Source organism: Lycorma delicatula, chromosome 1, assembly GCF_047948215.1.
Source record: "Lycorma delicatula isolate Av1 chromosome 1, ASM4794821v1, whole genome shotgun sequence".
In the NCBI taxonomy this organism is placed as follows: Eukaryota; Metazoa; Arthropoda; class Insecta; order Hemiptera; family Fulgoridae; genus Lycorma; species Lycorma delicatula.
In genome coordinates this window covers 244149341-244169692 of record NC_134455.1, presented here as the reverse complement: position 1 = coordinate 244169692, position 20352 = coordinate 244149341, and the positions used below count along the sequence as shown (strand labels likewise).

The 20352-nt window shown below is 29.4% G+C and overlaps 2 protein-coding genes across 3 annotated transcripts in view; one reads left to right on the top strand and one right to left on the bottom strand.

Annotated features, from left to right (window-relative positions):
* LOC142329963 (uncharacterized) overlaps nt 1-13946 on the bottom strand; it is an 87595-nt gene extending 73649 nt beyond the window's left edge. For both annotated transcript variants that reach the window (XM_075374953.1, XM_075374960.1), the window contains exon 1: nt 13776-13946. The gene's annotated coding sequence lies outside the window, so the exon portion shown is untranslated. The remainder of the gene's footprint in view (nt 1-13775) is intronic.
* A 78-nt stretch (nt 13947-14024) lies between these two features.
* LOC142318269 (uncharacterized) overlaps nt 14025-20352 on the top strand; it is a 28664-nt gene continuing 22336 nt past the window's right edge. Inside the window, exons 1-2 of the mRNA XM_075354835.1 lie at nt 14025-14225; nt 19610-19712. Coding sequence (XP_075210950.1) covers nt 19680-19712 — 33 coding nt within the window. The 5' untranslated portion in view covers nt 14025-14225; nt 19610-19679. The remainder of the gene's footprint in view (nt 14226-19609; nt 19713-20352) is intronic.

Sequence of the window (20352 nt, the reverse complement as noted above, 5' to 3'; positions counted from 1 at the left end):
AATACTTATGTACATCCTCACTCAAAACTTACATTTATAACAATGCTTTTTTCCGCAATTACTTATTCTAAGAACCATACCTTTTGTTATATAAATGATAAAATATATTAAAAAATGTTAATCGATTTTAATTATTAAGACGTACCGGTACTGGTACAAAAATACTTGGCTAAATAAAAACCGTATATTATAAACTGAATTTAAAGACAACTAAATATAATTTATTAATTTTTATTTTTTATCAATCCTCTCCCCGTATCCTGTTTACACTCCTAAGACTGTGGAAAGCTACGTAAGTTCAAAAATCTGTTTAGAATTCGTGAATTTTCATTATGCCATTTCCAGTTACTTGCCATTATAATCAAATGAATTTTTTTCCTTTACTGTCATCATATAATATATATGTTCTAACGATTAGTTTAAGGAAACCGTGTAAGCATTCCTACAAAAAATGAGGGTAGCAGCTTTACGGTTGTGAGAAGTTATGGGCATTTTAGCTATCGCTTTTCACATTTTCTACGGCGGTAAAAGAAAATATTACCTTCTTATTGGTAGTTTATTATTTGAGAAGAATATCCTAGCCGAACTGTACACAAACGTTTGTTAGGTCGTTTTAAAAAGGCGTTTGTAGTTTGAAAACCTACTAGTTTGAAAACCTCTTCGTACGTTCAATTCGCGTTAATTAATATTTTTAGTACTATCTACAAGAAATACTAGTAAAAATACATTTAATTATTTGTAACACGAAAGAAAATGTTAATTAGTAAATAAACAGAGAGAAAATAATGTAAAGTACAAAATATAAATTATAAGATAACGATATTTTGTAAAACTGAACAGTTTCAGAATATTTCTGAAAAACTTTACTGAACAGTACACAATTACTTATGAATTTCGAGCAAAAGTATGAAATAACTCTTCGCAAACCTTATAGCACCGCTCAGTTATTTCCTAATAACGCCGAAAAGTTTTCCTACGTCAATATTTCGAAACCTTACGGGACTCCATAAGGATATCATTTTGAAAATCTTTAAAATTCTTAAATCTAATCGTACAATCGATATTAACGGAATTATTTTTTCATTCTTTTTCCTTGCTTAAGCCAGTCTGCCTACGATTTCTACCCACACTTCTTCCATTCTGTAATTTATTATCAAAATAAAACAATCCTGCGACTTCTGGCATTTTATTTTCACTAATCCAAATAAATCATCTACTAACTCATTATCATCCTTTCTGTCACATTCCATTAGAATTTAATTTTTCTTTCAGCATTATATTTGTTTCAGTTTTCTGCCGAAAGAACAATTAAATCGGCGTATCTTAACATTTTAACTTTTGCTCTTTAGATATTTACTCCAATCCTAAATGTCTCCTTCAATTTCTGAATCGTTTCTTCAGTAAACGAACTGAAAGCAACGGATGCAAGTTACAATCCTATAACACTCTTTTGAATCAGAGCTTGACTTTTTTTAACTACTACTCATTTCACTGCCATCTGATTTTTAACAATTTGTACATAAGTCCAATTTTTCTTAAAACGTTAGACATTTAATTCTATACTAAAACATGAAACGCCTTTTCCAAATCTACAAATACAAGGTAAATGATTTTTTTTCTTCTTAAGCCTGTCCTTTAAGATTAGCCTATTCGCTTTTAAATTATCCTAGCTACTATATTCAGTACATGAGATCTTAGTGATAATTCCGAATCACTACTAAACGAATATCTGTGGATATTCGTCTAGGTTCATAAAATATACATGCGAATCTACATGTAATCCATTCGATCCTGATTCTTCTCGGGAAGATATTAATTTCGATTGTGTATCTTTACTGCTCATTTATGCTTGTTTTTTAGAGCTCTACCTAATAATGATCTAAGATCAATTTATTTTTCCTCCTTCAAAATCTCATGTGATAGTTTTCTCCAATAGTCCCTCTATATATACCTGGCATATGTTATTATTCTGTCTAACTAACGTTTTCCATAATTTTCTGATATTGGCGCACTCGGGCTTCATTTTCCCAATTGTTTTTTCTTCATATTTTTCTATACGTTGCAACCACATCTCTTTATTTTCATTTAACTCTTTAGTCTACTTTTTTAAATTTTATTAAAACTAAATCTTAGTTAAAATCAATGTGGTTCTTGGACATTTTGCAGTCCATAATTTTTTTTTCGAAATCTCCGATTTAATGGGTTCTTTGATATAGGAGAGTATCAATTTTCATTTCCTGATCTCGCAACGAGTTCTTCTATGTTTATAACAAGGGTGTTAATATCACTACTTTACTTTATAGAGCAAAATTAAAAGTCTTAGCTCCTTTTTCATTTCCCTGATTTGGTTTATTCTCTCCAACCGTTTTCCATTTTGTCCTACTCCTGCTACAGTGTTCCACACTATTATCAAACGGTCATTTCCGTTAACAAATTTGATTACGTCATATCTATCTAATCTCACCTTTTGCCGATGAGTTTAGCATATAAACCTGGACTACTCCTGTAGACTTAGGGTTTTAATCTATCTTGACTAACTCTCGCAATACGATGATTGTAGGAGTAACACACAATTTCCATTCTTAGTCATTATAATTTCTACTCATAAATTTCAATTTTTTGATTCTGTATTATCTTATGATTTTCGTGAGGAAATCTTGCTCACTTTTTCATCTTATTTCTACTATATTTAGCTCTAACCTGAACATCTCCAGTTTTAAATTATTTGGCTTGTCACCCTTACTTAAGCTTCTAACATTCTAAACTTCGAATGCCTTGATATTTACTCTTTCTGATGACCTCCTCTCAAGCAGTAAAACCCATAGGTTATATAACTCAAATCAATGAGAATAATGAGTTAATTAGGAATTTAAAAGATAATTTTTTAATTTCTGCTAGACGTTTCAAACGGGCTTACATTGAGTTATGTTATAAACATGCGTTATATTACGTTATTAATTTTTATTCATTTTTAAAACAAATTTCAGTGATGAAATAAAATTGTTTTGATAAACATACGAAGATTTGAAATACAATTAGAGCAAGCTCGAAAATTATAGTTATCGACTCCTAACAAAGATATAACACGAACTTTATATCTTTATATATAAAAGAATCTGGGATAAACAATAATCGAAGATAAAGAGGACACCGATGAACAACGCACGTGAGTTACAAAAAAAAAAAAAAACACAAAACGCGAAAGGGCCCGTAATTACAAAACAAAAAACACCTACTAAAGTTTGAGGCAACAGAAATAAACAATAATCGAGAGCCCCCAACCATGACATATAATAATGCTGACTAAGTGTCTCTCTACTTGAAACCTACGCTACAGTAAGACACGCCCGATATGCCTAAACTTTTAAAATGAAAGAATAACCTCTTAATCGTAATTAAGTTATTTAATAATTATATTTTGCTATAATTTAATTGCATTTCCTGACATTACGCACAAATAAATAACTTTCCTTTAGTTTTTCAGAAAAAACAATCAGATTCAATAATGATCCATGTAACTGTTTTTCGATACAATTCCAAAAATAGTTATTTTAACAATCTAATTCTTTGCAGAATTGAATTTATGAAATTGCTGTAACAGAATGGTACTATTTAATTTTACAGACTGTTAAATTAATCTCCGAATATATATTCGGAGATTAATTTAACCTAGAACAAGACTTTTGCCAAAGCAAGATAAAATATTCCGTAGCAAAAAATAAATACTTGCAGAATAACTAAATCGTTAAAACATTTCCGTTTCTACAATAAAACTGCACTGTACGTAAATATAAAATAATATAACAACAATATAAAATAGATTAATAAGCGATGATATTTTTACTGCTGCAGAATGAAAACTTATTACTTTTACACGTTTTTATTTTTTCTTCATTAAACAGATCCCATTAATATAAAATTACGAGTTCTAAAATTTATTTTTAGTAGTACTTTCTTTTTTATCTAGGTAATTTTAAAAGCGTCACTTAAAATACACACAAAAGTCTTTTACTTTAAATCTTCTAACAGGGTTATAAGAAAAAAGTCCGTATTTTTGTTTGTGCTGACCAAGCCAGAGACTTAAAAGCAAATATTAAAAGAAAATATTAACTCAGTAATTCATTAGTCTGCTAATCTGAAGATTAAACCGACCCATTATTTATATCATAACTGGGTTTCTCACAGTTATTGCAAAATTTTAGTATTTAAATTAGTCTCAAAATGTGAGTTTAAACGCAAAAGAAATCACTCACGAAATAAGGGTGTATGAAAATCCAAAACATTTTCAAATGGAAGAACGAACTTGAATTCTGCTTTAGACGAACAAATTACTGTTTGAAAATTCAATTCAATCCTATCAGATTACATTTATTCTCATTTATGATTTTAATTTTTCTTCATATTCAAAATGTATTTTTCTTGAGTAAAAAACAAAATGAGAACTCTACCGAAAAAAGAAATAATCGTGGAAGAAGTTTTAATTTTAATTACCATAAAAGTATAAAAAAAAGTAAAACTTTACTTAAATTAACAATATTGATGTGAATTATCCTGCTGTTTCAGTTAAAATCTTAAAACAGCTAAACACATTTTGTAAAAATTAAAAGCAACAACCGAAATTCCATACAATTAAATCGGTTTACTTTGCTAATTTTTTTCCAATTGCTAAACGCAGTTTTTCAAAAGCAATTAATCTTATCAATTCAGAATATATACATCTACATCGAAGTTTAGGTCCTCTTCTCGTTAAAATTCGCCAAAGAATCATAACTTAATTAAACTGCTTTGTTAATAACAGAACAACCAGTACAGACCATCATTAAAGAACAAATGTAATATGAATCATTAATACTAACAGAAATAATTAATCACTAATAGAATCACACACGACTACAAGGGTTCAATTCACAAAAATAACAATGAAACTATCTCTATTGTTGGTTATTTTTTAAATGACACCTACTAGTATGGTCATAGCCACTACTACTCTGCAACTGACGGCAAATTTGAACCGGTGAAATGTCAACAAATTTAAACAACATTTTTTAAGCTGCTTCAATTTCAGTTCTTTTTTCGATCAAATCGGAAATACAGTACTTTACCTGGTTACGAAGAACATAAACAATGGATAAACGGCAACTGAAATATATTATGTGCTAGTTAACTTACTTTGAAACATGTAACAAGTCTGCCGAGGACTAAAGTTTATTTAATTTAGTACAATAAGAAATAGATAAAAAAAGAATCAACGGCAGAACTCCTTTTGAGTTTTTTCTGGGTTTTTTATTTTTTTTTCTAAAAATCCCAAAAAAATACAAAGGGTATGATGATACCCAAACTACAACAAAGTTTGTGTAGAAGGTTGAACTTAAAAAACTATCAAAAATTATTTTTCACATTTTAAAATTTACCATCCTTACACTTCATTTTTTTAATGAACTTTGCTTTCATGAAGAGAAAAAGAAGTAATTTATGCGCTACTAAACATTAATTCAGGTCAAAAAAAACTAAATCACACAATTTTATCATCAATATTCAAATCATTGATAATACTTTAAATAATCATAAATATGACTTAAACGTCATTTAAGTGACATTTTCTTTACTCATACGAGAAACAGTCAAATATAAATGTCTGCGATAACCACTGATAAGACACCAGCAATGGTTTATAATAACAATGGATTTACAGCCCTCTGCAAGAATGGTAAATCATTTTCGAACTTTACGTCCTACCACTGTATTATCCCTTCAGGAATCTTTATGCAGTAAAATTCTGCCCTTTCAACACGTTATGAAGATAATCACAAAAATTATCAACTCTATTCGAGCAGCCCCTTTGCAGCACTACGATTTTTCAATGCACCCATTAAAAAATATTGAAGATAAAGAGCCTGATCTCATCCTACACAATGAAGTACTTTGGCTCCATAACGGCCAAGTTCTTATAACTTTTAAGCTTGATTAAAGAAATAAAATTATCTTAATGCCGAAAATGAAGATTTCAATCGACTGACTCCTACTGGTTGGTGGATTTAGGCTTTCTCACCGATATCTAAGAAAAATTTAATTCTTAAGTTGGAGCTGCAGGAAAAGACAAACATGTCGCTAAAATGATAGGTTCTGTAAACTCATTTAAAGGAAAACTGGGTTTATGAATATCACAGCCGAAGATATCTCTCATGTATTTCCCAAATACAATGAAAATGATAGTTGACTGATGCGCAGTGAATTTAATTTGTCATCATTTGTTAAGCATCTTTGTACTTAACGAAAAGGTTGAAAAGAGATTTCAGCAATTAACTGTCATCGAGCCAAACGGATGCATGTACTGCAGAGTTTGTTTAACTTAAGGGCTGAAGGACTGCAGCTAAAAATTTTGGATTTTCAGATCAGCATTATGCTAAACTCCCATACATTGCATGAAAACTTTTGGAATTTAGTGGACAGAAAAATGTTTCCATTCTTAAAAAGAGCAGTGTACAAAATAAAATCACTTTTTCAATCCCACATAGCTTTACGAATCGTTTTTTAACCATGAATATCATAAAATCAAAATATAGATCTCTATTCACAAAACGAGCATCTTGTTGAGTGATTACTTGTTTACGAATAGGAATGTCATCATACCGTCCTAATTATGAGGCACTGATCCATGAAATATATGCTACAGATCACACTGATTTTGAAATTTATATTGTCAGTAATTTTTTTTTTTTATTAATATAATGTAAATTTTGTATGTACTCATTTAATACAAGAATTAAAACAATAATTTTTATATAAGTTATAAAAATAAATACTTTTTGTCTATTATATTTATTATATCAAACCATAATTGCTTTGAAAAAATAGATTGTGTCCACCGCCCTACCGGTACTTCAGAATGTGCTCTAGGGTACATCAATATTTGAAAACACTGCGTTAGAACATTCTACGTTCAGTTCAGATCTATTTCCTTGCAATTTCTTTTTAACTGGGCTATTGAAGGAGACACTTGAAGGAAACCGTTTCCAGAGCAACAACGAAGTAGAAGAGTTTATGCGCAATTGGCTGGTGAAATTTTCTCAATTTTTAATGAAGAGAGAATCCATACATGTTAGAAAAAATGAGTAAAACTTCAGAGACTACACAGAACAGGCAATAAATATGTTTGTATATTTATTCTGTATTAATAAATGATAAAAACAAAAGTTCGGTTTATATTTGACCGATTTACTTACAGTAATAGATTCAATCAATCAACATCTGTACCTACAAAACAACTTGTCATGACTGACTGATTCATCAACGCCCAGCAAAAATTACTGAAGATAAATTGATGAAAATTTGTATACTTAGGGTGAAAGCAAACTAAAAAAGGATTTTTTCAAATTCCCGAGTTTAAAGGGTTAAAATGGAGTAACAATGAAATTTACTTTTTTTTTTAATTTCTCTGTAACAAATGAAGATATCAACTTTATTTTTGGTGTGTAATTTTCATGTATCTATTTCGATTTTTTAAGGGGTGCGATGATGTACGGCGTAGCGGCACCTGCCTCCAGTTACTTGACTAAAAAACATTAAAAAAAATTAATTTAAAAAAGATGAGATCACCTCATCTTAGGTTAGGTAATGCTAAGAACCGGGCAACATACATTTTTACCCGTCCTTCGTACGGGTAACTGCTATAACAAATATTTTTAAGGAGGCCGACTATTTTGAAAACCGCATTCTTCAGATCATTCATCGTTTCGGGTCCTGTACTGACTAAACTGTTCTCTGAAGAAATTACAATACACTGTTATTTTTTAAAACTGAACAGGCTTTAATTTTTATTTATCATTATTATTCTCACAAACATGAGTTTAATGAAGGAGATTCAAAAGGTAAAGCCCTCTGGCTAAAACGGGAAGGGCGAGTGAAGCGAGCCTTGAGCGGCTAAACATCCCCTGACCGGTACGGGAAACGTAAGTAACCAAATAGCGCAGGCGAAGCCGCAACGGAGGATGCTAGTTTATATCTACGAGTAAATCTCACAGCACTATTTAGCCACTTAAGGAAATCTTAACTACTGTTTGGCAAATATCTGCACAAAGGTGCAGCTTGGGTGTATTGTAGGATTAAAAAAATGTAGTGGTTAAGACACTATAGTACCAATCATTCTCTTCAGTTTATCCTGTGCCTAAATATTTTTTACGAAGTGACCACAACTCATAAGTTACTGTTCACAAATTTTTTTTGAAATAGGAATCATTATAGTAACCTTGTACAAACCAACAAATTTCACTAGCGCTGTACCACATTATAAAAATTTGATAAAAACTCATTAAAGTAAAACCTCATCAAAGGGAAAAAAATCTGATGTGAGCAACACATAACTTTCTTGTACACCTATCAAATTACATATACACTTTTTTTTTTTAATGAAAAGTATGTAAAATTTTATTTCATTAATAACTTCTGATATTTTTTTTTTTTGTTATTGAATTATTATTTATTGCAAACTTTTTTTACAATCAGAGATTAATAATTAATAAATCAATATATTTAAATTTAAAAAAAAGTTAAAAAAAGGAGATGAAGTTGGATTCGAACCGATGTGCCTTCCTGTTGTAAGATCAAAATATTTCATTAATTAAGATTTTATTTGGATATAATTCTGGAACCAATGAAAATAAGTACCACTTATGATATATTATTAAAAAGCTCTCAATGAGGGCTTATTACTACAGTTAAGAAAAAGTCAAAAATCTAATTTTTTCTCATTTTGAGCTTTTTTGGATACTTTTGGTCCAGTCGATTGCAATCAAAAAGGGAGGTGCACAACTAGATGTTACAATAGTCCTAAATCCAAAATTTCAACATCCTACGGCTAATCGTTTTTGAGTTATGCGAGATACATATGTACATACGTACGTACAGACGTCATGCCGAAACTAGTAAAAATGGATTTAGAGATTGTCAAAATGGATATTTCCGTTGAAATCTGAAAACCGAAATCTTTCGCGATCACAATACTTCCTTTACTTCGTACAAGGAAGTAAAAAGGAGAAAACATAACATAAGTTAAAAAATTTCCAGTTATTACATACAAAACAGTAAGGTATCACAGAATGTTGCAGTCAGTAATATAATGAAAATTTCAAGAAGGTTTTTGAAATGCGGTGACACAAGTATTTGGGTGTCTGGTTGGACCGCAGTAGGAAATTCACGCCCCACGTTCTTGAAACGGGGGATAAAGATGGACTGTTGGTGAATAAGCTCACTAAACTACCCGCTAATGTTGGAGGACCCTGGGCATCCAAAAGAGGATTAAATGTACAAGTAGTGAACACGGTGTTATTGTACGGGGTTCCTGTGTGGGACAGAACCTTAGATGGAGTGCAACAGACGAATACTCTAGGGGGTGCAGAGGCATATTGCTCTCAAGACAATCTCGGCGTACGGTTTTAACTGGAAAAGGGATTTTACATGGAGACTAAATAATAAAAAATTTTACTGGTTGAAAGCAAAGACAAGTAATGTTACAAGAGGTGTTTACACTCACAGACATAGTAAGACCATCATGGGAAATAAACTGGGGACTTATGCAACAACAAATTATTATTTATTAGATGAAATTTAATAATAATGATCATTTATTAGCAATCAACTTAAGACTAAGCAGTAGTTGTAAGTATGTGGTAATCCTACTAAGAGCGTAACCACCAAGGAATAACAGAGTATGAACCTAGAACAGTCTGTTCAGTAGATGAAAATAAACATTTTTGAACCAAGTGGTAGGTTATGGGTTCTTAATATGTGATGTGTCGCTGCAATAAATTAGAAAATATATTTGATTTAAATCTAATTCTTTAAAGAATTTTATGTAAATATAATTTTTATGTTTCTGTAAAAAATGTTTGCTAATCATAATTGCCTACACTGACACAGCATACAATGCACTGTTTCATGACAGAATGATGTGTAAACCTACAAGTAAAAGTTTACTTGGTTTACCCATTTGTCTCAGTTTTTTTTATTTGTGATGCATGTAAAACAGCCAACATACTAGAGATATCAGTCAGAGTTGTGATTTATATGACCAATGATAATCATTACACAGCCAATCCCTGTGATGGTTAACAGAACAAAGGTACTGCAACTGAATATCAACCGCAATTGGATGGGTTTGGCATGCTACTATGCAACAGTATATTAAACTCAGTGAATGGTATAAATAGGAAATCTTTTTTAAAAAAAAATATTAATAGGAAACCTCTGAATTTTCTTAAAAAAAAAATTAAGTTGTATTTTATCTTACCTCTTACATCATAGCTCCTACATTAACAATTATTTGTAAACTTTGAACAGTTTTGTTACAATATTAATCCAACCATCAATGTTAAAACAAAATTATTTATTTAATTTTTCAGTTTTTTAAAGCTTCATTCTCTAATGTTACTTTGGCATTTTATGTTTTGTTATTTTCCTGTTATATAAGGGGGTATACCCAGGATTTTTCAGGATAGTTATCTGTACTTTAAATTATCCTTCATAAACTCTCACATAAGCACAATGCTAAATTCATATGGTCAAAAGCTCAGAATCACAAAAAGAAATCAGAAAGGATAATCTACTCTCCAATGATCTTCAAATATTAGCAAATGTCTTATCAGATATGTGACCAAATGTTTGGTTGGTCGGTCCAAATGATCACCCTGACAGTATTGGTCTCAAGCAACTCATGAATATTATAAAATATTTGTCTGAATTGTAATTCGTACACTTTGTTCAAATAATTACGTGAACCTGATACACACATGGCTGACAAACACTGACTGCACCACTGTGGATGTAGAAGATAGTATAAGAAAGTGGTGCCTTTGTTTTTTACTAAAGTAAACCTGATGCCTAAAAACCGGTGTCTTAAGGTGAAGGTGGTGGCATGCAAGAGTTGAGTGAAAACTGGAGTAAACATAGTCTGAACATGTAACAAGGCAAACAATTAGGAATCTTTGATTCCTCATAGAAATACAGTATAGAGAAAATATAATAACCAAATATTTACTCAAGATCTTTTCTATTGCATGTCAACAAATTTCATATATTTTTGTTCTCCCGTACATTTTTATCTTGTAAAAGTTCTTTTATGCTGACAATCTAAATGACTATGACAAACATCATTTTGAAGATAAGACTGAAATACATAGTTAAAGGTGTATTCCTTTACATTAAGATCCTTACAAATCCCATATAACTTTCCTCACTATATTAACAAATATTTAATACTAGTAAGTGATCGAAAAGTGGAAGATTCAATAGAGCAATTAAAAATTGAAAAATATTGATTGGGGGAAATAAATCTAAACCAAAAGAAGATAAGTAACAGGATATTGAAAATAAGAGAGAAATTTAAGTAAGATAATTCAGAATGGCTGAACATAAATGATAGAAAATGCAAACACAAAACAAAAAAAAATAATGGTAAGAAATACCATTATACATAGCATTGTTATAATGACTTGCGAATGAATATTATGTTATTCTTTTGTTTCACAACTGAAGAATTGCAAAAATGGTGAAATGAATCTATAGAATGCCTAAACATAATGAAAAAACCAGATCCAAAAATATTCCATTAGTGCACAGTTATTAATGCTTTGCTATGTAATTTAAATACAGCACTAGGCCCTTATACATTACAATCTACCAGTTCGAAAAACCTAAATGTCCTAGAAAAGATATTTTATCTGACACATCACAGATAAGCACGAGATTCTAAATCGCAGAATAAGAATTAAATTTTGTATATATAATATGGCAAGATATCTTTATAACTGTTAACTTGTGTAACAATCAAACTAACAAATTTTTTAATTAACATGCTGTTTTTTTTTATGTTATATAAAAAATAAGATACAACTTTTAAAATTTATATTTTGTTCATCTCAATTTTATTATTAACTTATGGTAGCACACTGTAATGTATACATATTTAGGTTTGAATAAAAATAGACATGTAAATCCAAGGCATACCTGTCTTGCCAAAATAATTACTATGTATTGAACACTTAAACTTAAAAAGAACACTTTTAACTTAATAGATTCCTCAAACATAACTTAATAACTATACGTAACTTAATAACTGCCAAATTCAATATTCTGGTAACCATTTAACAACTACATTTATTCACTTGTACAAAGGAATTTTAATGTTACACCTGCTCTCTGTTGATAACCTGTTTTTGAAAAACTACACTGCTGTTTTTTAATAAGGCTTCCTTAAAAAACTTCATTACAAAAATCTTTAAATTCAAGGCATTGTCTAAACAATCTATGTATTACTTGTCAATGATTAGAAAGCTCAATTGAACCCACCAGGTGGGTTCAAAAGTTCTGTTTTAATTACATCTCTTGCTTTAATATAATTTTGTTATAAATTTACATATTTCAAACATTTTAAGAAATGATTTAGTTTACACAAGTCTAAAATTATTAAGCTGTTATTAATGCTATGTATTTGTAATCTATTTCTTCAAGGTAGTCAGCAATCATATTTAATTGCTTCTATGGTATCATTTAAAGCTGTTTTCAGCTAGCTTAGAGTACAACAGCTGGCTGCAGAAACTACACCAATTAAAAATGTTAAACATCAAAGATACAGAACAAAAGAATTCTATAGCAATATAATTCTCAACCATCTCATAGAAACAGAATACACAATAATTGATGAGATGTTATAATTTGTTTTTCAATTTAGATTACATAAATAGTTCCCACACACAGGACTTCGTACTATGTTTTCCATGCACTATAGACTCTGTGGTATATACTCAACTACGATGACAGCTTAGTTTTAAACAGTATTTTCTTCTGAGAATTTAATTATATAATATTATTATAAGGGCTCGGTGATGTCTTATTTTTATATTATTTCTGATATGTAGAAGGAAAACATGCAGCCTTAATGAAACTTACTAAATTCGTAAACACTGCACAATTTGGACACATGTAAAAATTTAAAAATATCTTTCACAATTAGCTCTGCTGGGATAATGATACAAAAGAACTGCATCAATCTCTGATGGGGGCTAACTAAATCTGAAAATATTTTAGGAAATACCTCTTTTCAATATAGAAAATTAGTTTTGGTCACCTAAACCAAAACTAGTATGAACAGTAACAGCATATTTGGAACTGATATGGCTACTAATGTTTCTGATCTATCATAAAATTTTAATTTTTCTCACAGTTGAATGTATATTCAATTGTGTACATACAATAATGCGAAATCATAATAAAAAAACTGGTAAAATATAATGCGCATAATTTTTAATTAAAATAGATAATAGTACATATTTCTAAAGATGACAAAATATAGTTTGTCGTAGATTGTTCATCTACGACAAACTATAAGTTATTAGTCATTTAATAACGTCGTTAAAATTATTTAATTCATCAACTGCACCAGACGTCCCGTATATTTGGCTATTACACTACAACCGTTACAATTTTGAATTCAATCCTTCACACAATTAACAGAACTTAATTTTTCTTTTAATGCACTTAAAACCGACCGAATAGATATTAAATTAGAGATGATTGAAAAACTGTTTATATGATACTTTAAATAATTCACTTTAAAAATATTATACGTCATTGAAAACGTACTGTTACTGGTTAAAGTTATTAAAATTGTTACGTCTGGTTATTTTATATCCTAAAATAATATCATTAGCAACAAATAGTCATAACATTTTTATTAATTTTGAACAATCTGTAAATAAAGCGAAATTAAATAATCTACTTACATAACAGCTGCTTGTTGCAGCGGCACATTTCTGTATGTTAGTGACTTTATTTACAATACTACACACTTTACCCACTTTTGCTCAGCCCACGCAAAAACATAACAAAATGTAATCAAAACATAACGATACAAAACAGTGAGTACGTTGCAACACTAACAATTTGACTGCATCAATGGCTGCTCTTCCCATAATCCTATGCGGTCTCAGCTGATGTGGGAAATTGACCCAACCATCCAGCTTATGCAAAAAAAGTAAACAACTTATGTTCAAATGCGGAACTTCACTTAATACAAATTTTTAGCTATACCAAACTAAATTTAGATACATAAAATTATATGTTGTAGTCATGCATTTAATATTTTTCTAGATATAAAAAAAGCTACATGTCAAAAATTGTTTATTTACGACCTAATTATAGGATAGAAATAAATTGAGCCCTAAATTCAAAGTGTAAGTAAAATACCATATTATTAATAACCTCCACTCAGAATTATATATGCTTTGGTCTATTTTCACACTATGTTGTTACATTTCCTTTGGAACTTTGGGAATTTATAATAACAGAACTATAATAATAAAATATATAAATAAAAGAAGTAAGCATGTTTACAGTATTTGGCACCAAAAATCTAAATTAATATTTTGCAGAATGGGGAGCATTTTAACAAAAATTAAATAATCTCAAAATAAGAAATTAAATTAATATATCGAATTGCGTTTTCAGATGAAAATGTTACATAGAAACTTTATAAACAAAGTAGTTTCTGTGCGACTCTTCAAGATGGTACTGAAGTTAGCTACCATGTTTAGACCACCCTTCTAGAAATGATGACGTACCTTTAATTTAGGTTTGGATAGTAAATTGTATTGTTTTTGACTCTTTAATATGGTTTTGTCTAATTTAGTGTTTGTAATACACATTAATAAATATCAAAATCCAGGATTGTAAAAGTTAGTTATTATGTTTTCATTAAATACTACTTTGGAGATATCAGATATACATTTACTTGTAGGTGAAAAGATTATTTCCAAGCAGTATACATAACATAAATAAACCTTTTTGAAACAGCTCATAGGTTAAAAAAGCCGTAAACACAACACGATAACAATATGATGTCTACATTGTAAAACCAGTATTAAACAAAATAATAAAACAATAGCAGCACCAATGAAGGATCTGCATATTTTAAGACAATTTAGTTAAGTGATATCATTAATAGCTATCCAAATAGCTAATGGCAACTTTTAGAAACAATTCATCAGTCTACAAACACCCTGGTTTTGTTAGCAGTTACAAAATGTATTTTTCTTTTTAAAAGATACGCAAGCTTTCTCAAAAATGTTAGATTTCATCATTTTTCAAACATATATAAATAAATTATTAATAAAATATTATGTACACTTTTTTTAAATCTGTTCACAAGTCTTTAATTCTTTTCATAATTGATGTTAAAATTAAACCACAGTTATTTCTGTTAATGATGTTACATTACTTAAAAGATATTATATAAAGAAACACACACACACACACATACACACATAAATATATAATAATAAATTAAAATACCATATAAACCAACTTCAAAAATAAATTTATAATTAAGACAACTAATGAAGTAATGACTTTTTGAAAGGACAGTGAATTTGATGTTTATATCAGAGAAAAAAGATTCTATATACTAATCAGAGCAGAAGTAATATATCAAGTACATTATATAAACATCACAGAAGTACTATGTTGGTTTACTGGGAACTAGAATAATGAAGTAGCAGATGAATGAGAAGAATAAGATAATCTTATTCTTCCCATTCATCCATTAAACCAAAATATCATACACAAAAATCTTGTTTAGAATAAAATCTGTGTACAAAAAAAAGTCTACTTCTATCAAAATTTCAATTTCCCTCCACACTTAGACTTCAACAATTACTTATAATGGACAAGCATATGCTTAAAGATAATCAATGTGGTCTTATATTAAGCCCATACCTTTACTTATATAACATTCTTAAGGCAGTTTATTTATTATGCTATCTTGTTTTCCTTATATTCTTCTGTTATAAAAGCTAACTTATACTCTTTAATTATAGATTTATTAAAATCAACTCCTTTTCTTATGTACTCAAACTATCAACGTCTAATTAAAAGACATTTCACAAACCTTATCCATTTGTTCATGTGTTCAACTTTATTGCTTCAGCTAGCTATTTTACCTGGGTTGCTGTGCTTGGATTACCAATTTTGATAAGGGCAAAAAAAACATCCATTTTGTTATCTATAAGGTCATGAATTAACTGAATAGCCTCTTAATAAAAATAGATTTTAGAGTCATAAAGAAATAAAAAAGTTAATTGCTTCAAAATTTGTGGAAGGATCCTAAAATTGCTTTTTGAAAATTATACTTTTGGAAAGATCATGATATATATGTATATTCTTTTGAAGATAAATGATATTTATGATTAAGATTGTTAAATGCTACACCTTTAATACAAAAAGTTTTAATGCTAGAAGTGGATGGTTTAAAGATTATATACTATATGAATTAATGATGTTACGGGGAAAAAAGAGTATAACTTTTGATCTGATGACTACTAATGATTAACACAAAATTAGAAAGTGGAAACATAGTTATAGGAAAAACGATGATTAATAATAAAAAACAAGCCAAAAAGATGAGTGTATTCTATTATGTACAACACTGTAAGATAATTGTTTTTGTTCTGATAAGTCCAGATCAGTGACAGAACTACCACTTAAGTTAACCTTTCCAGAAGAAGTGGAAAGATTAAGTAGTTAATAAATTTTATATGACAGAAGAATACTTTGAAATCAGTATTTGATAAGACTAAAAAATAATATTTTAAACAAAGTGCAAGACAGTAGGACTAAGTGGTATACCTTCAGAAATATTACCCTAATTATGAGGAGTAGGATATATTTTTGGGGCCTTTGTATATTTGTACGTGGATTTAAAAAAACTGGATTAATACCATTAGATTTAAAAATAAAAATGTGCAATTTTTATTTTACCAAAGGTGGAAATAGCAGATAGATGCTCAGTAAGTATGAACTGGCAAACATAATGTCTGGAGGATGACATGTGAGATGAAAATCAGTTGGTTTCATAATTATATAAGGAGGTATGTGTAGATGGAAGGCCAATTAAAATAACCTGTCTTGAGCTAGTTTTATCATAGAAGACATCTAAGAAGAATAAAACATGTATCTATGAATAGATTTTGCTGAAGTTTTGATAAAAAAATTATTTCCCAGAACATTGAAGAATAAAAACATATTACATTTTACTCCATAATTATGAAGCATTACACTGGTCCTAAAAAAGAATCTTATTTTGATGCATGCCTTCAACAAGGTGTATTTTTTGGTATGTTTTTGTGTTGATTTCAAATCTGGATACCAGAATTGAATGAAGGTTTTTTAGTAACATGATTTAAAGAAAATATCTTATTTTTAAGGAATTTTATGGTCTATAGTATGATATAATCTTATATCTGCTTTTTTTTTTATCTAGTCTCTTTCTTTTCAGTACCCTGCAATATAGGTTACTAATTCAGCCTCAGGCAACCATATTTGAACATTTTTTTCCTTGTTAGCATGTTTCAATCACTGATATATATACTGTAAAAACGTTCACATGCTAATCACTAGCATCACCAAGATTTTGTGGAAAAATGTCTAAATGTGAAAGCAACACATGCATACTTTTAAAAGTGACATATTGTAATCCAGTTTTTTTTATAGTTTTCAAAACATTCACTTAGAATTCTACATAGTTCTCAGCTATATTTTTGTACAAACATGATTTAAAAATATTTTGAAATGATACCCATTCTGCTTTATCAGATTCATTCAAACTTCTCTCAAAGTCTGAGTCCTTCATTAGCTCATTTATCTGCTTTCCAGTAATTATTCCTTCTCTGCTTTTTATCTCACATATCTTGGGAAACTTCTCTTAAGGTATAAGAATTCTCAGCCATTAAAATGCATTGCTTTGACAGAATTTTTCATGCCAAATTTTTATTCACAAGAGCTTGACAAATAATATTTGTCTGCTTGGCTATGAGTGCTTCTCTCATCAGCCAGTCATATTTAATGTTGTGAGTTTCTCCTGTCCAATTGCATAAAAAACAACAGTACTTAATATAACTGAGCTGCAGTCCTAATAAAATCACCTTTAGGTCTCCATGTATGTACCAGGAATACTTCTCACACTAACATGTTTTCATCAGTAAACATTTCATATTGTCATATGTCTCCTATATTTGTGCAACATAAACAAATATGATTTCTGATTTACACTGTAAAGGAGGAGAACTTTAAAACTCATTTTAGAGGAATCTATCAAAAATTTCCATTCCATATGGTTGTGATGGTGTCCTAGGAAATCCAACAAAGTATTTATATAATTGTAATACAATACAGTCTACATTTGTTAGGAGAACAGGGGCTGAAATTCTTGTAATCAAACTTGGAAATAACATATTTAGTATTACTTTCAAGGAACTTCATTCTTTTAATCTTAAAGCCGGTAATTCTTGATTGCATTTAAGACGAATTAAAATCATTAACCATATCATTAGGTTCTGCTTGAGTAATTTTATGTGGTTCATGCTCTCACCTTAGAAATCTGAATCCTCTTCTTCATTACTTTCTAAGTCACTGTTGCCTTCTTCATTGCCATATTTTAATTCTAAATTCCTTGGTCCTGGCGGAGCATGAACAGGTAATTATTACTGTGCAGTAGGTTGTATGTCTGAAGGAAGACTAGAACATGCATTAGAACGTTCTTGAATTTACTTTGATTATTGTAATACAAAAATAACAATCTCTAGAGATGCCCTTAGTTCTCTCCATACTACAGAAACAACAAAAGACATTTGTTGTGGTTTTCCACTTAGTTAACACTTAATAAGGCTACACAAGATTTACATCAAATACAAGGGACCCAAGATATATTGATAGAAAACTATATGGTTATTATTATATATGATATTATAGTTTTATTGATGTAACTATATTTTGGAACCCAAAATATATTAATTGAAAGAACTATATCAATTATAATGTCATTTATAAAGGCTATTAATTAAAATATTACTGTGATAAATTTATTTTTTCTAGAAGGAATAAGATGTAGTAAATAATATCAATGTCATTTTATGATGTGTACAATATTTATCACACTGGTCATTCCTCCTAATTATTTTACTCTGAGCCATTTATAAATGTTTTCTGACATTCATATTTCATTATTAATTTAAACACTGACTCACATGAAATTTTAACACGTGCTTAGTCTTAATAGAGGAATTAAACCATTTTAACAATTTTAATTTATTATAACCATAAAAAAATAGTCCTTAAGACAAATTTTGAGATCAAATTATACTTAGCATAAAAAAATTCATAAGAATTAGCCAAGATAATCTTCGTAAAAAAGACTCATGTAGATCAGTGTAACAGTAGATGATGAAGAAAAGCTGACTAATTCAGAAGAGTATAAGGATGGGTAGTCTGTTGCTATTGCACTTCAATTTATACTTAAAATAATACAATAATTGTTAAATTTGAGGGTACAGTAACTTTCTTTCAGAAATAAACACAAATGAGATAAATGTAGAACTGATAGTGTTAAAGTATGCACATTTAATATGTATGGAGAATGAGTTTCTTTCAAGTTCCCATTTGTTTTTTCCTTTGATCATCCAATGTTCATTATATTTTCCTGTCATTTAATATTTTTTGTCATTGTATTTGTGATTTTGGACTTATGTTGTGCATATCCTTAAGTCTTATTCAAAAATTATTTCAGGTCTTTGTTTTGAAGTATATTCTGTAGCACATTCACTTGGTTAAAAAAAGGAACGACAGCTAGTGAAGAGATGTGGAGACCAGAATTTTTCAATCCAATGAAGGTAAGAAAATATTAAATTTATACATTTGCCTTGTTTGGTCATGTATGAAAATTAGTGATATAGGTCAATTTTGATCTGTCTAGTTTTAATTTATATAGGGTAATTTTATATATATATATATATATATATATATATATATATATATATATATATAGAGAGAGAGAGAGAGAGAGAGAGAGAGCTCTCTGTTAATCTGATTAATAGGTTTACTGATTTAGCCTCTCCTCTATCGTTATGTCCAACAAGAATATATTTTTTATCTCAGCCCTTATGTTCTTGACATTTTCTATTCTTTTTCTTTAGAATGATACCTGAAGATCACTACAGCATCTTCTTTCCTTTTATAGCAACCAAAAATTTGTTCCCAACAAACACAGGACTATATAACTACTTAATAAATTCTTATTCTTACTTCTTTGGCTATTCTGTAGTCAGCCAGAATGCCTGAAATTTTCTTCTATTTCAGGATTAATATAATGTGATGTTGCTGTAAAGGTTCTTCTGCTTTCTCTACATTTCATCAAGGTTGTTAAATATGTAAAAATTTCAACTTTAAAATTTGTTGTAGATTATTAGGGTTCATCCTTTTTTTGCCACACTTCAACTTCATTGCCTTTGCCCTGCAACCCTCAGATTCTGT